The sequence below is a fragment of the Cnephaeus nilssonii genome, assembly GCF_951640355.1.
Source record: "Cnephaeus nilssonii genome assembly, chromosome: 6".
NCBI classification, from domain to species: Eukaryota; Metazoa; Chordata; class Mammalia; order Chiroptera; family Vespertilionidae; genus Cnephaeus; species Cnephaeus nilssonii.
The window spans coordinates 65,118,865-65,145,981 of record NC_137077.1 but is presented as its reverse complement, the minus strand read 5'-3'; the positions used below and the strand labels follow the sequence as shown (position 1 = coordinate 65,145,981).

The 27,117-nt window shown below is 40.3% G+C and overlaps 1 protein-coding gene across 12 annotated transcripts in view; it reads left to right on the top strand.

Moving 5' to 3' along the window:
• The window catches only part of LOC307101361 (uncharacterized protein), a 156,169-nt gene that overhangs the window by 38,663 nt on the left and 90,389 nt on the right, over nt 1–27,117 (top strand). For 2 of the 12 annotated variants that reach the window (XR_013813671.1, XR_013813672.1), the window contains exons 2-3: nt 22,206–22,320; nt 22,686–25,208. The exons of 6 other annotated variants lie outside the window; for them this stretch is intronic. Coding sequence is in view for 2 of the 6 variants with exons in the window: in XM_079774221.1 (XP_079630347.1) it covers nt 22,206–22,320 (115 nt within the window). In the remaining 4 variants the exon portion in view is untranslated. Of the gene's footprint in view, nt 1–22,205; nt 25,209–27,117 lie in introns of those variants that run through there. 4 more of the 12 variants (XR_013813669.1, XR_013813670.1, XM_079774221.1 and 1 more) reach the window with 2 other exon arrangements.

Sequence of the window (27,117 nt, the reverse complement as noted above, 5' to 3'; positions counted from 1 at the left end):
CCTTATTTCTCCCAGGCAGAATCAATTCAATCTATCAAGTATTTTTTTAACCTCATCTGAATGCCAGGCACTATCCTGGTTCTTACCTTCAGGAAGCTTAGGTTCTAGTTTCGAAAAATAGACAATAAAGAAGTGAAAAAAACCAATTTGTGCTATAAGGAAAATATATGTTTTGTTTTTTTAAAATATATTGTTATTGATTTCATAGAGGAAGGGAGAGGGAGAGAGAGAGAGAAACATCAATGATGAGAGAGAACCATGGATTGGCCGCCTCCTGCCCCCCCCCCCCCCCACTGGGGATGAAGCCCACAACCTGGGCATGTGCCCTTGACCTGGAATTGAACCCCGGACTCTTCAGTCCGCAGGCCGACGTTCTATCCACTGGGCAAAACCAGCCAAGGCAGGAAAATATATGTCTTAATAAACAATGGTTATGGAATGCTGGACTACTTTATTTTTTGTCTCATTGCTTAAAGTTACTTGTATTGGGTTGAATGTGTCCCTCAAAAGTTCATGTCCAGCATGGACCTCAGAATGTGACCTTATCCTACCTAATAATAGACAAATATGCAAATTGACCACACCTTCACTATGCCCAAGCCACGCCCACCAGCCAATCAGGATGAGTATGCAAATTACCCCAACCAAGATGGCGGTTAACTTGCATATCAAGACAGCGTAGAAAGAAGCCAAGAACTGCAGAAGGGAGCAAAGCTGCAGAGAAGCAAGCAAGCGGGGCGGAGGAGAAGGGAGGAGAGCAGGCGGGGCAGGGGAGAAGGGAGGAGAGCAGGCGGGGCAGGGGAGAAGGAAGGAGAGCAGGTGGGGCGGGGTAGAGTGCAGCAGGAAGCCCTATTGCAGGAAACTTCCTGTAACAGGAACGCTAGTTGGAAATAATGAAAAAAGTTTTAAATACACTATTTTTAAGATGTAATTAGTTAAGATTAAGTCATAGTGGATTTGGGTAGGCCCAAATCCAATGATTAGTGTCTTTATGAAGAAGAAAAAAAATGGAGACACAGACACAGGGGAGAAAGCCATATGAAGGAAGCAGAGATTGAAGAGATTATCTACAAGCCAAAGAACACCAAGGATTGCCAGCAACCACCAGAATCTAGGGACGCCAAAGAAGGTTTCTTCTGTAGAGCCTTGGGAGAGAGAAATGCCTGTTGGTGCCTTGATTTTGGATTTCTAGTCTCCAGAACTGTGAGAGAGTAAATTTATCTTGTTTTAAGGCACCCAATTTGTGCTAATTTGTTATGGTAGCCTTAGGAAACTAATGCACTACTTTAGATAGAATAGTTAGGAAGGCTTCTCTTAGTATATGACTTTTAATCAGAGACATGAATGATCAGAATGACCCAACCAAGTTAAAATCACTGGTGTTATTTTATCTCAGTGATACATATGCTACAGATATTTAAATTACTAGTTCTAAAAATAAAATAGAATAGTAGTTTTAAAACAAATTCATTACTTTTCCACTCACTACAAATGCCTTTCCTTTGCAAAAACTATATAAAGTAGATATTAATTTCCATATAGCGAATAAAGAACTTGGACAGTGTCACACACCTAGTAAGTGGCAGCATCTAGATTCAAATTTAGATAATCTGGCTTCAAGAGTCTAAATTTACTGTGGCACTACTTCTCAAGCTTCAGGCATCATGATTTCATTCTGTCCACAGACTTCCAAGGTTGCCCTTTGGTGATTTCACTTAACCTAGTCTTATTGAACATAGTTGCTCTATTTTGTCTCCTACTTTTTATCTTCCCCTTAATAATAATAGTAGTAATAGAGGGAGGGTAGGGGAGGGTGGGGATATAGGGGAGAGATCAACCAAAGGACTTGTGTGCATGCATATGAGCCTAACCAGTGGTTAAGGACAACAGGGGGGTGGGGGCATGCGTGGGGAGGGGTGTGGGATGGGAATGGGGGGATGAGGACAAATATGTGATACCTTAATCAATAAAGAAATTTAAAAAAATAGTAGTAATAATTTATGATGATAATCATGATTGCTTAATTTATTGAGCACCATGTGTGCCAGCATTCTTAATCCAAACAAAAACCCCAGGAGGTAGATGCTATTATTTTATGAACTAAGGAATAACTTATATATAGTAAAGTAATATGCCAAGATCTATAGGCTTAAATCATAGGCCTATTAATTCTGATGTTATACACTTGTGTAACAATGACCAGAATATTCTCAGCTCAGAAGGCTCTCTCACGTTCCCTCCAGTAGATAATTCTCCAAAGGTAAACACCATTTTAATATCTTTAATATCTTTGCCTATTCCTGAACTTCCTAGATGTGAAATCATACAGTATATGCTCTTTGGTGTCTTGTTTCTTTCCAAAGTCCTCACCTTTAATGACCATTTTATACTTTCTCTAACAAAATTGCCAGGTGCTCTGCCTTATTTCCCTAAGCTTTTGCTAAGTAATTAATGTTGATGATATAATAAACAACTTCTTGCTAAAATATTGGTGAGTGAAAATAGTTTAATTTTTTTTCAGATAACTTATTAGTATTATAATTGACCTTAAACCTAGAAGAATGACTACTATGGGAATTCTAAGCAGTCTAAGAGATTTTTGGAAGGGGAATAGAGAGATTTTGTTTTTCCTTAAATCTGAACACATAATTTTTTAATTAGTGCATTAACTGTTACTTTTAAAAGTTCTTTCTAAAATGTCAATGCTGTATCTATAACTCTGAAATACTATAGAAGAAATCTTAGATACATAAAAAGAAAGTTTCATATGACATAGAAAATTGAGCACTGAAGTTGTAAAAAAATTTGGGTTCTATTCTATGCTCTTCAACTTACTAGCTAGTTACCTCACTTAAATCACCTGATCCTTCTGAGTCAACTTCAATGTGAGGATAAAACATTTGCTATGACTGACAGGATTGGTGTGAAGATCAAATATGAAATAAGCTCATGAATCTTAAGTGCTTCATAAAGTTCATGTGTGATAGTTACTTGGCATATATGTATGTAAAACTTACCTATTATACTTCATAAAACAGCTAATATAATAATAGATATAAGTAAAATGGAACATTCTGATCATCTGATTGTAATAGGAAGTCTTAATGAGATTATTTTTGAAGAACTTGTAATTTAATAACCTAGATTGCCAATCACTTGGTTTAAGTTTGATCTCGAAATAAGTTGATTTGGAAAGACATAACAACAATTTACTTTCCCGTTTCCTTTTATCTTGTTTTTACATTTCAGCTCTCCTTAGTTATAAATTTTGTTGGAATGCAATATAATTTTTTACTTTTAACTATTTCCTTAGAATTTCTTGAGTCATATGAGCTTGTCTAGGGTCCTCCTGTAACAAGAATTCTGTAAATGCCATGTAAGATTGTGAAGAATTTATCAGAAAGAAAAATGTGCAAGACTTTTCTCACTAATAACCACTTACTAATTAATCTATAACCAGTGAAAAATAGATTTTTTGGGGGTAGTGGGGGATAGGAGAGGATGGATAGTAGTATGTACTGCTTTACTTTGGAGTGCCTCTGGCTGGTAAATTGAGTCTAATAGTGTTTGGCACACAAATTAAGAATTATATTGGGAGATTAGAACAATCCAATTTTATATAAAACACATACTAGTTATTAGAATTGTAAGAAATGCTGATTTGATTTACTAACTAAATGACTCAATAATCTTTTCGTTATACAGATCCTTTCTTTAGTCTGTTCCCAGAGCCAAATTCCCATCACATCCCCAAGCATCTGTAACATTATTTTCCTCTCTTGGAGTCCCCTTCCCATCTCTGATTCTATAGTGACACTGGAAGGGCATTCTGTTTGCTTTAGCTCTTCTTCGATAATTCTTTTCCCTGTAAAGAGGGACAACTATTTTAGCTGAACTATTGATCTATAAGTATTTTGAATATTGTGCAATCTGCCACAAGATGAGAGTAACAATAGCATCAACAACAACCCACCTGATTACATGGTTACTGTGGGCAGTCATTTTATTCTCACAACTTTATAAAGTATTATACTATTTTACAGAAGGTAAGTAATCTCCCTGAGGCAGGAAAGGCTAGCTGTTTACTCAGAATTCATGTTCCTTTCACAGAATGGAGTTTTCATTGGGAATTCACCATCTATCACAAACTACATATGCATGCATAATTGTCATATCTTCCAAATATATTGCTCCTTTATCATCATGAAGTATCCCTTTTGTCCCTAGTAATACTCCTTTTCTTGAAGTCTATTTTGTCTGATTTAATATAACAACTCCTGCTTTTTTATAAATTCTTTATTGTTTAAAGTATTACATATAGTATTACATATGTCTCATTTCCCCCCCCCCATTGACCTCTCCCCCGTGACCTCCACCCCACTCCCCGCACATGCCCTCAACCCCCTAGCGTCTGTGTTCATGGGTTATGCTTATATGCATGTATACAAGTCCTTTGGTTGATCTCTTACCCTCACCCCTCTGTCTTCCCTCTGAAGTTTGATGGTCTGTTCGATGCTTCTATGTCTCTGGATCTATTTTTATTAATCAATCTATGTTGTTTATTATATTCCACAAATGAGTGAGATCATGTGATATTTATCTTTCTCTGACTGGCTTATTTCACTTAGCATAATGCTCTCCATGTCCATCCATGCTGTTTCGAATGGTAAGAGTTCTTTCTTTTTTACAGCAGCGTAGTATTCCATTGTGTAGATGTACCACTGTTTTTTAATCCACTCATCTGCTGATGGGCACTTAGGCTGTTTCCAAATCCTAACTATTGTAAAGTGTGCTGCTATGAACATAGGGGTGCATATGTACTTTCTGATTGGTGTTTCTGATTTCTTTGGATATATTCCTAGAAGTAGGATTAATGGGTCAAATGGGAGTTCTATTTTTAATTTTTTGAGGAAACTCCATACTGTTTTCCACATTGACTGCATCAGTCTGCATTCCTGCCAGCAGTGCACGAGGGTTCCTTTTTCTCCGCATCCTCGCCAGCACTTGTCATTTGTTGATTTGTTGATGATAGCCATTCTGACAGGTATGAGATGGTATCTCATTGTTTTGATTTGCATCTCTCAGATGATTAGTGACTTTGAGCATGTTTTCATAAGTCTCTTGGCCTTCTATATGTACTCTTTCAAAAAGTGTCTATTAAATCCTTTGCCCATTTTTTGATTGGATTGTTTATCTGCCTTTTGTTAGGCGTATGAGTTCCCTATAAATCTTGGAGATTAGGCCCTTATTGGATGTAACATTGGCAAATATGTTCTCCCATGCAGTGGACTTTCTTGTTCTGTTGATGGTTTCTTTTGCTGTGCAGAAGCTTTCTATTTTGATGTAGTTCCATTTGTTTATTTTCTCCTTAGTTTCTAATGCCCTAGTGGTCGGCAAACTCATTAGTCAACAGAGCCAAATATCAACAGTACAATGATTGAAATTTCTTTTGAGAGCCAAATTTGTTAAACTTAAACTTCTTCTAACGCCACTTCTTCAAAATAGACTCGCCCAGGCCGTGGTATTTTGTGGAAGAGCCACACTCAAGGGGCCAAAGAGCCGCATGTGGCTCGCGAGCCGCGGTTTGCCGACCACTGCCCTAGGAGCTGTATTGGTAAAGCTGTATTGCTACAACATATGTCTGATATTTTGCTGCCTATGGATTCTTCTAAGATTTTTATGGTTTCCCATCTTATGTTTAAGTCCTTTATCCATTTTGAGTTTATTTTTATGTATAGTGTAAGTTGGTGGTCTAGTTTCAACTTTTTGCATGTATCTGTCCAATTTTCCCAACACCATTTATTGAACAGACTGTCTTGACTCCATTGTATGCTCTTGCCTCCTTTGTCAAATATTAATTGAGCATAATGGCTTGTGTCGATTTCTGTAGGGTGCTCTGTTCTGTTCCATTGGTATATATGTCTGTTCTTGTGCCAGTACTAGGCAGTTTTGAGAACAGTGGCTTTGTAATATAGCTTGATATCTGGTATTGTGATCCCTCCAACTTTGTTCTTCTTTCTCAGGATTGCTGCAGCTGTTCGGGGTCTTTTTTTATTCCAGATGAATCTTTGGAGAGTTTATTCTAGGTTTGTGAAATATGCCATTGGTATTTTAATGGGGATTGCATTAAATCTATAGATTGCTTTGGGTAGTATAGACATTTTAATGATGTTGATTCTACCAGTCCATGAACACGGTATATTCTTCCATCTGTTTATGTCTTCCTCTGTCTCTTTTTTTCAGTGTCCTGTAGTTTTCCGAGTACAGGTCTTTTACCTCCTTAGTTAAGTTTATTCCTAGGTATCTTAATTTTTTTGGTGCGATGGTAAATGGATTGTTTTTTGTTTTATTTTTCTTTTTCTTGTGTATCTCCTTCTGTGAGTTCATTATATATATATATATATATATATGTGTGTATATATATATATATATATATATATATATATATATATATATATATGGCTAATATGCTGCCCTAACTGGTTTGGCTCAGTGGATAGAGCATCGGCCTGTGGACTGAATGGTCCCCGGTTCAATTCCTGTCAAGGGCATGTACCTTGCTTGTGGGCACATCCCCAGTAGGAGGTGTGCAAGAGGCAGCTGATCTATGTTTCTCTCTCATCGATGTTTCTAACTCTCTATCACTCTCCCTTCCTCTCTGTAAAAAATCAATAAAATATATATATTTTTTAAAAAGGTTCAACTTTATGAATTTATATACATTTATATAAATCTTCCATCTCAGAAAGATTTCTGTTATTATATTGGAATATAAACGTTTTTGGTGTGGAGTTAGAGATGGTATCAAAATAACCAAATAAAGAGATGAGTTGCATATAAAAGGGACTGTGGCCCTGGCTGGGTAGCTCAGTTGGTTAGAACATCATACTTATACACCAAGGTTGCTGTTCGATCCCTGGTCAGGGCACATATAAGAATCAACCAATGAATGCATAAATAAGTGAATAAGTGGAATGTCAAAATGATCTCTCTCTCTCTCCTCTTTCCCTCCCTCGCTCCCTTACTCTCTCTCCCTTATTTTCTCTTTCTAAAAAATCTATATATATAAAAGGCTAATATGCAAAGTGTCCCCTCGGAAGTTCGACCAGGAGACTGGAAGTTTGATCCCTCACTATGATGTGCGCTGACCACCAGGGGGCGGTGTGGAACGAAAGAAGGCCCTGGCTGGCAGTCCGAAGGCCCCCGATTGGCCCCGATAGGCCCTGATCGCCGGTCAGGCCTAGGGTCCCTACTCGTGCATGAATTTCGTGCACTGGGCCTCTAGTCAATAAATAAAAGAGACTGTGAGTACAATGTGAAGATGTTGGTAGTATCCTCAGGATCCCATTTAAAGACAAAAGGAAGAATTGAAAAAGAGAAGGAAATTGCTGTTTCTGTCCTTTGTTATCTATGCCTATTATGCTTTTCTCTCTGCTGCTTCATTAAGTAAAAACTAAAAATTTTTTAAAAAAAATATATTTCTACTCATTTCAGAGAGGATGGGAGTGGGAGAGAGATAGAAATATTAATGATGAGAGAGAATCATTAATCGGCTGCCTCCTGCATGTCCCCAACTTGGGATTAAGCCCACAACCCGGGCATGTGCCCTTGACCAGAATTGAACTTGGAACCCTTCAGTCCATAGGCCAGTGCTCTATCCACTGAGCAAAACCAGTCAGGAAAACAATTTTTTTTTCTTAACAAATCATTGCCAATTTGTAGGTCTAAAAAAGAATAGTCAGGCTGAAGCTACAACCTATGGCCAGGTGATCAATCTGAGGCTCCCTCTATAATCCTATGAGCATTTTTTATGTCTCAGGAGACTAGAGCCAGTGATGCTCAATTTTTATTATTTTTCCACACTTTTGGAATTTGTAGAGTTAGAATTTTCTCAAAATGTCTTTATAAGAACACACAGCAGTCTGTTCCACACTGTGTAATGCCATGATGAAATTTAGCATATGTGATTGCTATGCAATGAGATTCAAAAATCATATGCCATTGGACCAGAGATGGATCCTCCCTCTACAACTGTATAGAGTGACTGAGGTGCCCTTTTCAGCAGATACCTTTATTTCATGGTAGAAGGCATCCATTAAAGTTTGCAAGAGATATTTAAATGAAAGGCTGACTCACCCAGAAACATCAAACACATAATTTCTCACTAACCCACAGGTAAGTATGGGTTTGATTTTCTGCAAAAGTATAATAGTAATGCTAGTTGGTGTATAATAAGTAAAAGGGAACGGAATTATAAGATAAAAAGATTCTTAACATAATTTTTAGGAAACATCCATCCAGCCTCCAATTTAACGAGCATTATTTGCCTTACAATGAAATAGTCAATATTTACTAGTCAGGATTCTTAGGAGGTTCAAAGCAAAAATAGCTTTAGATGATATCCCAGAGAATTAAGAATGACCTGGATAACAGATTTTTCCTCTCTGTGTCCTGAAAGTCTGTCTGTTGAAAAAGTTCAGCTGTAACATCGCCATCTGGAATGCTTGCTTTTCCCCAACCAGCACATATGCTGCTTGTGATCATTTTCTTAGACCTGCATGCTATTTTGACAGAGGGCACTGTGTCAGCATTAATTTACCTCACTATATCCTTTCATGAGCCAGTCCAGGTACTTCTAAACTACATCCTCTTTCCTTTGCCTATTCAGTTCTCTGTATCTGAAAGATTTGGCTTAAAAAGAAACAGAACCAAAGGCCACAACTCTAAAGATTTGTAGAACAACATTGTGTGTGCTGTCAGAGTAGTAAAAGGGGCACCAATGTCTGTGACCAGATAAAAGTCATCATTGAAAGAACTGATTTATATTTACAGAACTTCAAATAAATGGTTGAGGGAAACCTGTTTCTGATTCAACTAACATGTATGCAATTTTTTTACAAGTACCTGCTACATAGGACAGGCACTATTTATTTCATTTCAGTCTTGCTAAATGCCAAGTATTGTGGTTATGCTGAGGATACAAAGATGAATAAAATGTGATCACTGCCTTCAAGAGGCACATAGTCTAGTAGGGGAGCGAGATTCATAAATAGATGTGGTAAATGTGACGAAAGAAGCAAGCTTGAAGGGCTGTTGAAGCACAAGGTTTTTTGCAGGAAGCCAGTTTTGAAATAAGTCGAAGAAGGATAGAAGGAAGAAGCAGTAGCTTGAGCTAGAGCCAAGGACTGAGAAACAACACTTCAGGGATACTAGAGAACAGAATAGGATGTGGGGAGTGGGGAGAAATGATGGCTGAGGAGTCAGACAGAGTCCAGATAATGCAAGGCCTCTTGCGACATGTTAAGGAGCTTTCCTAGCAGATTCTTGATGGAATATTTTGTTCCTAGCAGGAGAATTCTGTGGGGGGGAGGAGTTTGGAAAACATTAGATCAAAAGATTCCTTTAATGTAGAGTCTCTTGGAAACAAATATGGTAATATGCAGTGTGACTCTCCAAAACAAGAACACACTGTATGATTTCTGACCGTGGAACACTTAACGAAGTACCATCTTTTGGGACTAGAGTTCTGAGATGCACACTTTGGAAAGTAATGCACAGGTCTGTCAGAAATCATGGAGGATTTTAAATAGATGGATGATATGGACAGATTTGCATTTTAGAACACACTGGCAACATTTCAGAACTCTATAGCAGTGTAGGAGACAATTATAGGGGGACAAATTTGATGGCAGAGAGACCAGATAGGAGATCAGTGTTCCAGGGGATCAAAAATGTGGTTCTGCACTTAGGTAGTAGAAGGAAGATAAGGATTGAAATAATGTTTAGGAAGTTAGGTGGATAAAACTTGATCATTGATTGAATGTAGGGAAGGTGAGGGATAGACAAGATTCAGAGTTTCTAACATGGATGATCAGGTGGATGGGGTGCCAACAATTAAGTAATTATAAGAGGAGAAGTAAGTATATCATGAGTTTAGTTTTAGACAAGTTGAGGTTTAGGAAATCTAGTGCAGATTTTAGGAGATAATTGGGTATGAGAATGAAGCTTTTCTGTTAAATACCCAGATTTGGTAGTCAACAGCATATAGGCTGTTGTGTGGTTAAAATGATGACAATATTAAAAAATCACCCAGGAAGAGCAAGTAGAGCTAGAACATTGTAGGGAGTGGTTATAGGGTTAAGCCTCGGACTGACCTGCTGGCAAAGCCGCAAACAAGTCCCAGCTTAGAGGGCACAGCCCTCTTAGCATAATTAAGCTTGACCTTATGACACTCCCTAGATCCTTCCTGGGTAGCTAATGGGCTGTGGGAGGTGCAGCAAGTGCTGCCAAAACAAGTGAAACTTACAAGAACATTGTAAATTACCTTGTTTACCTCTGACTATAAAATAAAGGCTCAGCTTGCTGTTTGGATCTGTTCTGTGGCCTCAGCCAGGCATAGAAGATCCACCTAGACCCAGCTTATTCTCTTTGTCTTTTCTTCATCCTTCACCAGCCCTCCCTCAGGCTCTCCAAACCCTTGGCTGTGCTGGCACGGCACAAGTTGTTTGCGGCTTTGCCAGCAGGTCAGTCCAAGGCTTAATCCTATAACCGCTCCCTACAGAACATGAACTTAGGATACAAGCCAGGGGAATTCCAACAAAAGTATATATATACATAACAACTTCAAACCCTTGAGTCAACTCAAACTTTAATATAGGTTGCTATTTAAAAATACCAGCAGCACAATATTAGATCTCATTTCAATGATGATTTTGGATCTATGTTAAATTTATATCTTACCTTACTTAGGCTTTATATTAGTCCATATCAGATATTAAAAAACATTCTCCATTTCCTCTCTTTGTAATTACCAGAATTTTAATTATTTTTAAACTTTGAAGTGCTTTTCTTCTTTTAGTTACTCTTTGAAAACAGAGAGCAGTAGCAAATAGAGATGTGAACTGGAGCTGTCATATTTAAACCTATGAATTTGCAGATTGCTAGTAGTGGTTCCAAAATTTCTACATAGGAAGAGTTTGAGAAGGCAATCTGGTTGAAAGAAGGTGTGAAGGCAAGGTTATATAGAAAATGTTTTTGCTAAGGTTGAATGTTTCGTTGGGGGTTGGGGGTTGATGAAAGTTATTCATGGGATGGAGGAAGCTACATTTTCCATAGGGCCTTCACTTGGCCCCATGACTGCTCTTTCACATAATTAAATATGTGGTAATTAATATTTCCAACTGATATTAAAATTAAACCTGTAAGTAGTTAGCAATGTGTCAATCTAAAAAATGTCTCGTGCATATGTCACCACAATAAATTCAATAAAAATGTAAAATAGCCCAGCCCTGTGGCTCAGTGGTTGAACATGAACCAGAAGGTCATGGTTCAATTCTGGTCAGGACACATACCTGGGTTGAGAGCTTGATCCCCAGTAGGGGGCGTGCAGGAGGCAGCTGATCAATGATTCTTATCATTGATATTTCTATCTCTCTCCCCCTCTTCCTGCCTCTCTGAAATAAAAAATTAATTTAAAAAAGTAAAATAAATATGTGAATAAATAAAATTTAAATTGAAATATAAAATTAAATAAATAAATTTAACCATTTGTACATAATTCATGTATGTGTGCCTAGTAACTTTGAGGTTCAGAAAAACCCTTCAGTATTGTGGGTAGATGGACAAAATACCATGATTTTAGGGGAAATAGCTACTTTCTGGCTAATTATCCACATTGGCCCGTAAGAAGAGGAAAGAGTATACCAATACAGTTTTTTATTTAATTGGGTTTTTAAAAAATATTTTTATTGATTTCAGAGAGGAAGGGAGAGGGAGAGAGAGAAACATCAATGATGAGAGAGAATCATTGATTAGCTGCCTCCTGCATACCCCCTACTGGGCATGTACCCAGACTGGGAATCAAACCATGACCTCATGGTTAATAGGTCAATGCTCAACCACTGAGCAACCGAGGCCAGGCCAGTTTTTATTTTATTATTTCATCTGTTGTTAGGCAATATTTTTAGCAAATATTTGAAAACTTCATTTGGAAAATGTTGTTTTAGAAAAAAATAAAGCAATGTATGAATAAATATTAAAACATAAACAAAAGTATTAAAAAATGTCTGAATTGCAACTAAATTATACCAAGTCACCTCTTCATTGTGTGTTTACTAACCTAATTATATTATATTGTTGATTAAACTACCTTTCAGCAACCTATTCTTTAGTACACTGAGGTTGCTTTTTTAAAAGCAATATGGTAGAACTTAAAATACAACCACTCATGGCAAAACAGCTTTGCTTAGTATCTACCACTGTTGGCTCTCAATCTTTATATTGTATATACACTAAAATTTTTACATAACCATCAAAATTCTTTTTGGAAAAAAATCAGAGTATAAATAAAAATGAGTAAATAAGGATATGTAGCACTACGCTTCTTATGAATAATAAAATAAATTATGTATCTAATTCACTTATGTGTGTATGACCTACTTTGGTGTTTGTATTGCAAGTTTAATGTTACATGAATATGAAGGAATATTAAGGAACATAGGACAAACTTTTAAAAATAAAATTATGAGATATTCTCTGTGTATATCAATTAACAGTAATTCATTGATTTGAAGAATTAAAGCAATTAGTTTCTTTGGCACAGAGCTTTCTTTCCAAGAGTAATTTAAGCATTAAAAAAATCTTTTCATGTAGTTAGATTTGGAAAGAGCAGAAGCAACATCACTGATGTACATGCCCACTCCAAATACAGCTTTGCAAAAGGCAGGTTTGCCTGGAATCCTTGCAATGGATACAATTAAGCTGAAGCTTAATGAAATTGAGGTGGTTTTCAATCCCCAGTTTCATGATCAAAATAATGTTATTGTGATGTTCTGAGATTGGTCTCTTCTTCAGCACAAGAGATTATATTTAGTTAAATATAATCAGTTTCCCAAAGGCTGGTTTCTTCCAAGGAATGCCAAAGAAAGGGCATTTCATCTCAATAGAGTCTTTGTAAATCTAGAGCAGAAATAGTAAGTTGCGTTTCAGAGAACCTCAAAGCTGGTGCTTTAAAAAAATTATTAAAATCCAGGACCCCTTGGGGGATGTCGAAGAGCCAGTTTTGGCCTGATCCCCGCAGGCCAGGCTGAGGTACGTGCACGAATCTGTGCATCGGGCCTCTAGTAGTTAATAAACTAGGGAAAGAAGAGCAGGGAAAGAAAGACTCTCTCACTCCCAACACGTGTGTGTCCAACCTACAGCAAGCCCAGTTGGAAGCGGTGGGAAACTTTTAACATTCCAACAATTTTGGCATTTTTATTATTATGTTATTGGAAAGTTATAATAACTGTACTCAAACTGTATTTATGACCTAGTGTGATTATAGAACTTTACCTAAGGGTGGCCAGAAAATTATATGGAGCCTGTCTGAGTACTAATCCAAGGCTACTCACATTCAACAGTTTAAAAAGAGTAGTAGGAAACACAAATAAATTGTTCTAAATACCAGTTACGTAGTTACATCTATATAGGTGAGTTTTCATGACCATTAAATAATCATTTAAAGAGTGAAAAATTTAGTGTAATTAGATATCACATGACACATACTTAGAATGCCCCATCACTTAACCAGCTGTATGATCATAAGTCACTTAATCTCTCTGTGCCTCATATTTTTTTCATGTGCAAATGAGATAATATCTGCCTTGTTGGGTAGTTGTGAGAATTAGATAAAATATAGATTAAGTTCCTAGCACATTGTCTGTCAAATAGTAGTTGTTCAGCAAATGATAGTTATCGTCATCATCATTTTCTGCCCTAAGTTGTTTTATGAATTAAATTTTTTATAAGTCTATTTTTTATTTCCCTTTTGTTAGAAGATATGCATCTGTGGGTTTTAAGAAGTAATAATATTTTATGATGCCATAATATCCTTACAAGTACTTAACGACTGGAACATAGTAAGTGTTCAATAAATGGTAGTTGTTATTATAGTCACTTGAATGCAAGCCTTTTTAGTTCCTCTCTTCCCACCATGTACTAGTTATACACCATTATTGGTACTTGATTTAATCTCTTTGAATCTCAGTTTCTTCATGTGTGAAATGGGGCTTTTAATTACTATACCTAACACACAGGTTTGGTTGTGTTTTTTTTGGTTGTTTTGTTTTTATTAATCCTCACCCAAGGATATTTTTCCATTCATTTTTAGAGAGAGTGGAAGGGAGGGGGAGAGACAGAGAGAGAGAAACATTGATGTGAGAGAGACACATCGATTGGTTGCCTCCCACATGCCTCCTGGCCAGGGCTGGGGATCCAGCCTACAACTGAGGTACGTGCCCTTGATCAGAATGGAACCCAGGACCCTTCAGTCTGCTGGCCAGTGTTCTATCTACTGAACCAAACCAGCTAGGGCTTGTTTGTTATGAGGAATTAGATCATTTTTTTGTGGAAGCACTTTTAAAACACTAAACATAATGATGATGATGTGGAGAAAAGGGAACTTGTGTTCAGTATTCATGGGATTGTAAATTGGTGCAGCCTCAATTTAAAGCAGTATGGAAGTTCCTCAAAAAATTAAAAATAAAACTACCATATGACCTGGGAATTCCACTTCTGGATATTTATCCACAGAAAATGAAAACACTAATTCAAAAATACATATATGCACCTCCATGTTTATTGCAGCATTATTTACAATAGCCAAGATATGGAAGCAACCTAGGTGTCCATTGAGAGATGAATGAGTAAAGAAGATACGGTTTATATATATACACAATGGAATATTACTCAGCAATAAAAAAGAATGAAATCTTACCATTTGTGACAATGTGGGTGGACCGAGAGGCTATTATGCTAAGTGAAATAAGTCAGATAAAGACAAATACCATACCAATATGATTTTACTTATATGTGGAATTTAAAAGAACAAAACAAATGAAGAAATAAAACAGAAACATACTCAGACACAGAGAACAAACTGATGATGGTTGCCAGAGGGGAGGCTGATGGGAGGTGGGAGATGGATGAAAAAGTGAAGGGAAAAAGATACAAACTTCCAGTTATAAAATAATTAAGTCACAGGATGTAATGCACAACACAGGGAATATAATCAATAATCCTATCTAATAATAGACAAATATGCAAATTGACCACACCTCCATCACACCCACAAGCCACGCCCACCATCCAATCAGAGCGAGTATGCAAATTAACCCAAACCAAGATGGCGACAGCCACAGAGAGCAAGGTTTCCTAGGTAACAGAGGAAGCCAAGCTTTCCGCCTGCCCTTGCCAGGCCTAAGCCTCCACTCAAGCTACAAAGTTTCAATTACAGAAGGTAAACAAATTCAAACAAATGGTGGCAGAATGGAGCTTGAGATAGCAGGCCAGGGTTGCCGCCGGCAACAGGGGAAGCAAAGCTTTCCGCACACCCTGGCCGGGCCCACCCGCTTAAGGCAACAAAGTTTCAATTATAACCCCAACACAAATGGCTGCCATCCTCAGAGGGAGCCCCAGGCTTGGCTCCGCTCCAGGCTACAAAGTTTCAATTGTAGAAGGAAAATAAATTCCAGATACCAGGGCCTCCGCTTGGGTTGCCAGGGGGCGTGGCCGGCCTGCAAACCACCACAGGCCCCTCGCTCAGGCCGCCCCACGCCCCAAGGGAACCCCACCCTGATCAGGGACACCCTTCAGGGCAAACCAGCTGGCCCCCACCCCTGTACCAGGCCTCTATCCTATCTAATAAAAGAGTAATATGCAGATTGATCATCACTGCAACACACAATATAGCTGCCCCCATGTGGTCAAAGATCCTGCCCCCATGTGGACACAAGATGGCCAGCAGGAAAGGGCAGTTGGGAGGCACCCGGCCTGCAAGGGAGGGCAGTTGAGAGGGACCAGGCATGCAAGGGAGGGCAGTTGGAGGTGATCAACCCTGCAGGAGAGGGCAGTTAGGGGTGACCAGACCGGTAGAGGAGGGAAGTTGGGGGCAAACAGGCTGGCAGCAGAGTGGTTAGGGGGTGATCAGGCTGGCAGGCAGAAGCGGTTAGGGGCAATCAGGAAGGCAGGCAGGCAAGCAGTTGGGAGCCAGCAGTCCTGGATTGTGAGAGGGATGTCCGACTGCCCGTTTAGGCCCGATCCCACTGGACATCCCTCGAGGGGTCCCAGATTGGAGAGAGTACAGGCTGGGCTGAGGGACAACCCCCCTCCGTGCACGAATTTCGTGCACCAGGCCTCTAGTATTGTAATAATTTTGTACCGTGACAGATGATTACTAGACTTTTTGTGGTGATCACATCCCAAAGTACATAAATGTCAAATCACTGTGTTATGCACCTCCAACATAATATTGTGTGTCAACTATAACTTTTAAAAAACTACAAATATGAATTAGCATTATTATTGTTTATTGTGTAGGTTACTTTTTATATTATTTGTAGATCTCTTTCAAATGATTTTGAATGACACTCAATGTTTTTCTTCAAGAAAACAGAGCTGAAAACTCCATTCACATATAAACTGCTTTCTAAAAGTAGGTGTGTATTTTCTAGCCCTTATACTACATAGATGCTGTGATTACAGGGGCTTAACAAGTTCCTACTAGCCCACCAACCTTTCTTCTTCTTGGTACTAAGCTACTCTCCTACTTCAGCTGAAATTTCTCTTAGTGTTTTTAGTAGGGTAGACGAGAAGAGTCAAACTTCTGAAAACATTCATGTTTTACCTAAGAGAGGGGACTCTTACAACATCTCAGAATAAATTAATTGATTAGATTAGCTCAGACTTAGCTAAGAACATCCATTCTAAAACTGAGGGATCATAAGATGGGTATATTTCAGTGGAGGAGCAAAACATGATGGAAAACATCTACGAATAAATAGCTCAACAAGCTTTCATTCTATTTATGTCCAGCAGAAGGTGGCTGCTTCCCCAAGATGCCTCCCACCAGATGGTGACTTCTCAGTCCATTTTTAACTGCCTGCAAAATCATGGCACGTGGCTGTGACCTCCTTTCATTTTGAAACCCACCTTTTGTTTCAGCACTAGATTACTATAGATTCTGATTTCCATCTGGGCAAAAACTTTCCTTAAAAGGGAGGAGTTCAAAGTCACAGGCAAACATATGTGCACATGAATATATGTACTTTTGTAAAAAGCTGCATAGCTTTCTCTTCATAATCCATCTGTAACTATGGGCAGCTGATTTTTTTTTTTTTTGGTTTGTTTCAGAATAGGTTCTTTTCTCTATCTTTACAATACCAATTATCTGTACTGATTCAAGAAATGAAAGCTAACTTTAAAGTATTCTAAAGAAAATATAATTATGAAGGCATATTGGAAGTTCCCTCTATGTAGGGCATTCTAAAGTCACTCTAAAATCCCTTGGATCATCTGTATCAATCCTTATTCTCCAAATCTCCTTTTGTTAGTGTTCATGATTGTGAATTGACAGCATAATTATACTAAGCCTCTAGGATAATCAGGGTAAGACCTTTGAGTAATGAGGAGTCACTAGGGAGCTTAGCTACCACTCTAATCAATTATTTGTTTTGCCTGAATTTATGATCACACACTGCCCCCTTAAAGTTAGTCAGGAGCAGACATACTACAAGTAGGTGCTGCTTATAGAAAGAGGTTTGGGGCCAATAGAAGGTCCAGGATCTGCTTTTCATCACGATTGGGAAAGTAATTCACAATAACAGAAGGGTAGCCTATTTTGTTATCTTGGATGCAATCTAGCAAATGATGTTTCTGAGAAATGACAATGATGTACTGTTCTGCCATTAAGTATAAATTAATCTCAACTGTTTTCATCTTTATTTCCCAGGGTGAACTTGTTATTTTACTGAGTGTATAAATACATAATGGGGAAAAGTGACATGTTTATATGAAAATAATATTAATTAAAAAGAAATAATGAAAATATGCATGATATAGTTCCCTAAATAAAATAAACACTCATATGAAGAACTTTTTGTTGCTGTATATTTTTTAAATTTTCATATTTTACTAGAGGCCCGATGCACAAAATTTGTGCAAGAGTAGGCCTTCCTTCCCTCTAGCACCCAGGACCCAGGCTTCCCTCTGGCACCCAGGACCCAGGCTTCCCTCAGCAACCCAGGACCCGGGCTTCCCTCCGGCCACCAGCAGGCACCCAGGACCTGGGCTTCGCTCTGGCCGCCAGCAGGCACCTGAGACCCAGGCTTCCCTCACAGCCCCAGCTTCGTCCAGAAGGTCGTCTGGAAGGATGGCCAGTCTAATTAGCATATTACTCTTTTATTATTATAGATAACACAGGGCATTATAGCTATTACCCCAAAAATGTGAAGTTGGAAAGAATATTTGAGAATAACTAATGCAGCATCCTAATCTATCCTATCTAATAAAGAGAGAATATGCAAATTGAACATCACACCATGACAAAGATGGTGGCACCCATAGCCACAAGATGGCGGCGCCCAGTCCCCTCAGCCCCGCCAGAGTCCCCCAGTCCTTTCAGCCCAGCTGAGGGGGGCGACAGGCACACAGTGCAGCCGGACCCGCTCTCAACCCCCCAGCTGCCTAGGGCTGGCCTAAGGCACAGGCAAGCCTCAGATGGTGGCTGCCCAGCTGCCCAGGGCCCCCCAAGGCTCAGGTAACCAGGGCCGGCTGAGGCTTGTGCTGCCAGCAGTGGCAGCAGCAGAGGTGTGATGGGGGTGTCGCCTTCCCCTGATTGCCGGGTCGCCTCCCACCCCTGAGGGCTCCCAGGCTGTGAGAGGGGGCAGGCTGGGCTGAGGGACCGCCCCTCCAGTGCATGAATCTTCATGCACTGGGCCTCTAGTCCTACCTAATAATAGACAAATATGCAAATTGACCACACCTCCGACACACCCACAAGCCACGCCCACAAGCCACGCCCACCATCCAATCAGAGCGAGCATGCAAATTAACCCAAACCAAGATGGCTACAGCCACGGAGAGCAAGGTTTCCTAGGTAACAGAGGAAGCCAAGCTTTCCGCCTGCCCTTGCCAGGCCTAAGCCTCCACTCAAGCTACAAAGTTTCAATTATAGAAGGTAAACCAATTCAAACAAATGGTGGCAGAATGGAGCTCGAGATAGCAGGCCAGGGTTGCCGCCGGCAACAGGGGAAGCAAAGCTTTCCGCACACCCTGGCCGGGCCCACCCGCTTAAGGCAACAAAGTTTCAATTATAACCCCAACACAAATGGCTGCCATCCTCAGAGGGAGCCCCAGGCTTGGCTCCGCTCCAGGCTACAAAGTTTCAATTGTAGAAGGAAAATAAATTCCAGATACCAGGGCCTCTGCTTGGGTTGCCAGGGGGCGTGGCCGGCCTGCAAACCACCACAGGCCCCTCACTCAGGCCGCCCCACGCCCCAAGGGAACCCCCACCTGATCCGGGACACCCTTCAGGGCAAACCAGCTGGCCCCCACTCGTGCACCAGGCCTCTATCCTATCTAATAAAAGAGTAATATGCAGATTGCTCATCACTGCAACACACAATATAGCTGCCCCCATGTGGTCAAAGATCCTGCCCCCATGTGGACACAGGATGGCCACCACGAGATGGCCAGCAGGAGAGGGCAGTTGGGAGGCACCCTGCCTGCAAGGGAGGGCAGTTGAGAGGGACCAGGCCTGCAAGGGAGGGCAGTTGGAGGTGATCAACCCTGCAGGAGAGGGCAGTTAGGGGTGACCAGGCCGGCAGAAGAGGGAAGTTGGGGGCAAACAGGCTGGCAGCAGAGTGGTTAGGGGGTGATCAGGCTGGCAGGCAGAAGCGGTTAGGGGCAATCAGGAAGGCAGGCAGGCAAGCAGTTGGGAGCCAGCAGTCCTGGATTGTGAGAGGGATGTCCGACTGCCCGTTTAGGCCCGATCCCACCAGGATCGGGCCTAAACGGGCAGTCGGACATCCCTCGAGGGGTCCCAGATTGGAGAGAGTACAGGCTGGGCTGAGGGACAACCCCCCTCCGTGCACGAATTTCGTGCACCAGGCCTCTAGTATATATATAAAAGCCCAGTGACTGAATGACGGAACAATCAGAACGACCAGTCGACCAGTTGCTATGACGCGCACTGACCACCAAGGGGCAGACGCTCAATGCAGGAACTGCCCCCTGGTGGTCAGTGCACTCCCACAGTGGGAGCACCGCTTGGCTGACTGGGATGAGCAGTGCTCCTACAGCGGGAGCAGCCACTCAGAGGGCGGGTCCACAGCCGCTTGGCTGATCCAGATGAGTGGCGTTCCCACAGTGGGCTGATCCCTGCAGGCCACGCCCCCCACAAGTGCACAAATCCATGCATTGGGCCTCTAGGCCTATATAATAAAAGGGTAATATGCAAATCAACCAAACAGCAGAATGAGCGGTCGCTATGACACACACTGACCACCAGGGGGTAGACGCTTAACGCAGGAGCTGTCCCCTGGTGATCAGTGTGCTCCCACAGGGGGAGCGTCGCTCAGCCAGAAGCCAGGCAAGCACAGCGGCGGTAGCAGGAGCCTCTCTGCCTCTGAGGCAGCGCTAAGGAACAGCAAGCCAAGCAGGCGGGTGGTAAGGAGCAAGGGCTCCTGGACTGTGAGAGGGATGGAGCAGGCCTAAGCTGGCAGGCAGACATCCCCCGAGGTGTTCCGGACTGTGAGAGGGCACAGGCCTGGCTGAGGGACCCCCGAGTGCATGAATTTTCATGCACTGGGCCTCTAGTTTTACATTTGAGGAAACTAAAGCCCATACAGATTAGGCATCTTCCCCAAGGACTCAGAGCTGGCTCATGGCTGAGAATCATACCGGACACAATCCTACACCTTCTGACTCTTAATTTTGCATTTTTCCCACTCCCATGCACATTATACAGGTAATTACTTTTATATTAAAATTAAAGTAATTTATGCACATAATTAAAAAGAAAATTATATTTACAAAGTGTTCCTCCATCTTAGACACACATTAAAATCATCTGGAGAGCTGTTAAAACCACCAACAACAGATTACACCCCAGATAAATTATATCACAACATCTGGGGATGGGATCTAGGCATCACTAGTTTTCAAAGCTCTCTGGTGATTCTAATGAGCAGCCAAGTTTGAGTACTACTGTACATACTAAATTATAATGCAAAACAGATGGCCTTTGCCTAACTAATTTTACTTTCAAAGTTAGAACCCAGGACCAGCAGCATTGGTATCACAGTGAGATTGTTAGAAATGCATATTCACGGGGTCCATTCCAACCTATTGACTCAGATCTCTGAGGAGGGTGCCCAGTAAGCTGTGATTCTTAGGTTAAAATTTGAGAAACCCTACCCTATAGACTACCATTTTTAGACTATTTTTCTTAATCCCCTGTGTTTACCTCCATGCTTGAATACTGTTTGTAATCTTATTTCTTTTATATTGCCATTAAAATTAATGTTTATTATTTACTAGAGGCCCAGTGCATGAAAATTTGTGCACTTGGCAGGGAGGGGGGCGGGGACGTCCCTCAGCCCAGCCTGCACCCTCTATCAGTCTGGGACCCCTCAGGGGATGTCCGCTTGCCGGCTTAGGCCTGTTCCATCCCTCTTGCAGTCCAGGAGCCCTCACTCCTTACCACCCACCTGCTGGGCTCACTGCTCCTTAGCACTGCCTCAGAGGCAGGAGAGGCTCCTGCCACTGCTGCTGCGCTCGCCTGGCTTCTGGCTGAGCGGCTCTCCCTTGTGGGAGCACACTGACCATCAGGGGGCAGCTCCTGTGTTGAGCGTCTGCCCCCTGGTAATCAGTGCGCATCATAGCGACTGGTCATTCTGCTGTTCAATTTGCATATTACCCTTTTATTATATAGGATAATTTCCTATAAAGTTTTGTAGAAAATGGTGAAGAATTTCCTTAAAAAGCTACTTAAACTCATAAACTTACCAATGTTGAGCAAGACTAAAAACATTGTATCAAGTTCATTCTGAATTCACTTTCTTCCTTGAATAACACAGACATGTTTAACAACCTAATAATGTCTGTTAAAATATGGCTTCCAAACTGATTAAATGCTGAATTCACTAAAATCACATGTAGCCAAAAACAGAGGAGGAACTCTGGTTCCTTCTTTTCTTGGCTCTCTTAGAAAGAGCAAGAGGCTTGTGCTGGCAGACCCATCCTAGTGTGGGTCTTGGGCTCTGGCTCTGGGCACTAGAGTTTGGGGTTGGAGGGGTAGGGAAAGAGGAGAAGGGGGTATAAGGGGAGGGAAAAGAAGGGGAGATGGATCTGGGAAATGTTCACATATTTTCTTTCATTTTAAACAGCTCTTGGACCAGTCTTCTTTCCAAGCTTCAGGTCACCAGGCATCATAGTCACGGGGGACTCTGGAGGAATGAATGCTTCTATCTCAATGGACTCATTAGAGGAGTTGCTCAACAGGTTGGTCCTGGTCCCAAGGGAAGCGGGGGCCCACTGGCCAGACTTCTGGGCCCAGCACAAAGTCACCTCCTGTTTACGTTCTGAAAACTGTTCAGGCTGGAGGAGGCATACTTCCTGCAGGGCCTGCTCCTCATCCAGCTCCTTCACAATGATGATGGAGGGAGATGGTACAGTCTGGGGCTCCTGAGATGGCACATTCTGGCTGCTGCCTTGCAGCAAGTTCAGGAGTGACAGGTTTTCCATGGCTGACTCCACAGCCAGGATCAGAATCTCAGAAAAGGGCTCCTGGGTGGGGCACTCAGTCAGTGCTGGCCCACTGGCTCCTGAAGTTATGCCTTCATTTTCAGCACTGTCTCCCTCCACAGGAAGGAGATTGTTTGCAACTTTTGGTGAGGAGGAGTCTTCCTGAACCACTGTAATGGTCACAGACTTGACAATACTTATATTCGAAGGGTCCTATTTTTGTTCCTTGATGAGGCTCTTGACCTCTGTTGTTTGTGGCCCTGTGTCACACAATCAAACGTTCTCATCCTGTTCAACACTAGATAAAAATGGAAGATGAACAGGCACTCAATCAGCAAGAGGCAGATGAAGCTGAACACCGGCACAAACACCCCATTGTCATGAGCACTGCAGTCTTGGCTTTTTGGTGAAAATATGGCAGGGAAAACAGCCACGTGTTCTGCTTGCCAACATTTCCATTGTGGGCATTCCTTGGAGCACCCACAGGTTGATGTACTGGATGAAAATGTACAAGAGGATGATACCAAGCACAGTAACCCAGGAAGAGGCCACAGCGCTGAAGAACCACCAGTACTAGTAATTCCTGCTCCTGGTGCAGTGTTGAGCCATTGGCAATGATGGACAAAGCCAGCGGTGCACTTGCAGGTGCCGCGGTGTTTGGCTTTTGTGCTCACAGTGACCTCACACAGAGAGCAATACTGATTCTCCATGACATGATGGTGTTTAGATCGGTCCAACATAAGCAGCAGTTGACTGTAGGTGATCTTGTATAGAATGCTTACTTCAGGCAGATCAGTGGAGGCAGACACAAAGTGCATGATGATATGAAAAAAAGAATATTCCACCAGTCCGCAGGCAGTGCACTTCCTCTCATGGGACTAAAAATTCAAAACATGGCTAAGGCTGAGGTCTGACACATGGCCCAGGATATCGCCTGGTGTTTGTCTGGACAGGCGAGGTAGCCGTGGATTCTGGGAGGACCTATCTCTGGCTCCTGCCACAGCAGTCCATCTTAATAATATCATCAGTTCCTCTGGCAACAGGTTTTGATTTGAGTACTTCTGTTTTTTTCTCCCTTCTGTACATCTTGACTTACTTTCTGTATTAGCATCATTGGCTTCTTGGCAATCTTGATAAGATCTTCCTTGAGCAATGTTCCAGCCTTCCACTCTTCAGGGAGCCTGCTAGTCAAGTATTCTCTTTGCCTTAGATTTCCCATTTCCAGAAGTGGCTGGTGAAGCCACCCCATCTTGAACAAGATCCTCCATGGCCACAGGCCACCATGGCCACATGGTCCACAGCTGGCAACCTGGGAGCCACTGCAACCACCTGGCCCCTAGTCTGGCCACAGCCGTCTCTGCTCTTCTGACTGCAGCACCTCTAACTTTGTAATCCTATTTCTTAATTTGACAGTTTTATACTTCATCTATTGACTTGCTATTATGGTAAATGAGGATTTATTTATTTATCATTTAGATATTTGTAATTTTTCTCCTACCTTCATCCTTCCAGTAGAGTTATATCACAATTTTTTATTAAATCAATCAGTCTTATGTATTTATAGTTAAGTGTAAATAAAAAAAGGAAGTATGTGCTGCTTAGGAAATGTTTCTGTGTGTGTGTGTGTGTGTGTGTGTGTGTGTGTGTGTGAGTGTGTGTGATGGATTTATTATGTATGTGAGAATTCCATATATCTTCTCACTGATTGCTCTGTAGTAGATCAATGTTATGGGAAACAAACAAAAACAGTAAACATTTTTATACAATACCTCCTATGCACTATAATAAGGACATTGAAGTAGAATATGTGATTCTAGTCTGTGAAAATTCACAAATTTCTATAGGAAGTAAAACTTTCACAAGGTTTGATTATATATAGAAAGCAGTATTATAGGCACCTTAGAAATTCAGAGAAAAAGAATGCGCTATTTTGACTGACTAATCAGAAACAGTCTATAGAGAAGGCAGGATTTGAGTTAGGATTTAAAATATGGGTAGTAAACAAAAAAAAAGAAAAAGAAATAAAATATGGGTAGTATTTTTATGTGCAGAGACTGGATAGAGAATTTTTAGACTGAGATAGCTATGACAGTAAGGCATGGAACAAAGGTAAAAGGCCAACTAAAGAGAATATCGACTAGGACTAGTTTGGTACATTGCAATGCTGCCAGGGAGTAGGTGAAAATAAGATAAAAAGGTATTTATTGATGTTGAATATCTAGTGGGTTGGTTATGCTTTTCTTATTATTTAATTGACCCTTTACATAAAAATAGCTCTCAGCTAACTCAAGTAGATTTTATTATCTCCACTTAATAGATGAAGAAGCTTGAGGCCCAGAGGTGTTAAGTAACTTGCCTAAGGTCGAAAGACTAGAATGTGGTATAGCTAGTATTTGAACCTATGCAACCTAATTCCTGAGCCTATGCTATTAAATATTACCTGTATTGGCTTTGTCTACTATATATTTTGCAAATATTTTCTCCATTTTCCATTTGTCATCTTAACTTTGTGTATGGTATCTTTCACTACATAGACATTTAAAATTTTATGTAGTGAAATATCAATACTTTAAAAAATTTTACTTAGTTTTTGTTTCATACTAGGAAAAGCTTATTATGAATAATAATAAAAACATTCTCCTATATCTTATTCTGACTTTTTATTTATTTATTTATTTAGTTATTTAATGCTTTTATTTTAAACTTTATAATTAATCTTGAATATTTTGTTGTCTATGTAGGGATCTAATTTCACTTTTCCCTCAAATGGCTAGCTAATTTTCCCTAAAATATGCCCTTTCCTAAATGAGCTGATATATATCACCTTGATATAATAGATGTTCATAAATTTGCCACATTGCTAGACAGTCTGCTAGTTAATGCTTCATTCTGGTTAAGAAGAATTCTTTTAGAAATGCAACCCTGGAAGAGATACCAATCAAAATTGCCAAGGTCAGCCCGGCTGGTGTGGCTCAGTGGTTGAGCATCGACCTATGAACCAGGAGGTCACGGTTCGATTCCCATTCAGGGCACATGCCTGGGTTTCAGAATCAAGCCCCAGTGTGGGGCATACAGAAGGCAGCTAATCCATGATTCTCTCAACATTAATGTTTATATCTCTCTCTCCCTTCATCTCTAAAATCAATAAAAATGTATTTTAAAAAAATGCCAAGGTCAGTAATTTTGGCTCTGGAGATCAAATCTTCTAAGGGAAGATGATGAAAGTAGAAAAACTAATTGTTAATTTAGGGTACAGGTGGGTGAAACTATTGCCCTCTTCACAATGTTGTCTCTAACAAAATTCTTACATTTTTATTGTCCAATTGAATAATTAAATAATTTGATTGACAATAACCTGCAATCAATTGTAGTAATGAGGATATATAACCTGACATTTTAGTAAGCAAATCTCTCCAATTTTCTAATACCACTCAGCTTTGGACTAATGGGAAGGCAATCAAACAAAAACAATCATTAGGATCCACAGTCCAGTAAAGACCCTTTCTCTAGAAATGTGAAACTCTGATGGGTTTTCATTTCCTTCAGGACAATATTATGCATGTGTATCAGTGGTTCTTTTGTATAAAGTATCAGGAAATCCATATGCAAATATTGAATATTTCCCCCTATTTCACTATGTGCATGTTCTGAACAACTAATGTCGTCACTTGCCTTTACAGTGGTTCAATCCTCTTGTATTTTCTTCCACTTAAAACATTTGTTTTTCCTGTTTACCTGCTTCTTTTCTCTGCTTTCTGATGCAGATAGAGCAAGCTGCTCCAGAAATGTACTTGTTAGCCAAAAGCAAGTGCCTTGGATCATAGCAATATAAAATTCACCCAAGTTAGTAACCTTTAAAAAAACCATGTGGGTTTTTGTTGTTTGTTTTTTTAAGTATATTGCCTGGAAAGCACTCTAAGGTCTTACTGACAGAAGCTTTTCAATCTGTTGACAAAATCAACTGTAAATTTAAAACCATGCTTGTAAGAAATAGAGTTTTTCTTAGACATGGTTGCCTGGAGGATCACTAGTGTCCTGTTTCAATAAAGTTCCAACATTCCTTCTTGAGAGTATATGATTGTAGCCTGTGTACATCTACTGGAATTACTAACCTTCCCCTTGAACTACATTCTTTAGTTGTTCCCTCAATGAGGGTCTTTTAGTGGTAAATCCTCTTAGGGTTTTTTTAAATTTTTCTTTCATTGTATATTTTATTTTCATTCTCAGAAGGTCACTTTAATAATATATTATTCCACTGTTCTCTAGATACCATTATTGTTATTAAGAAATTAGCTGCCAGCTTAATAATGTCTCCTTTGTGGATAATGTCTTTTCTTTCTAGTTGTTTTTAAGATCATCTTTCTGTCTTTTTTGTTCTGCAGCTTCACTCTGTTTCCAGGTGTGAATTTCTACTTGTTTGTACTGTTTGGGATATAATGAACTTCCTAAATGTGACAACTGATGTCTTTCATCAATTTTAGAAAATTCTTAGCCATTCTTTTTTATATATTGCTTTTCCTCATTTGAATTGCCTCTTCCAGGCATTCTAATTAG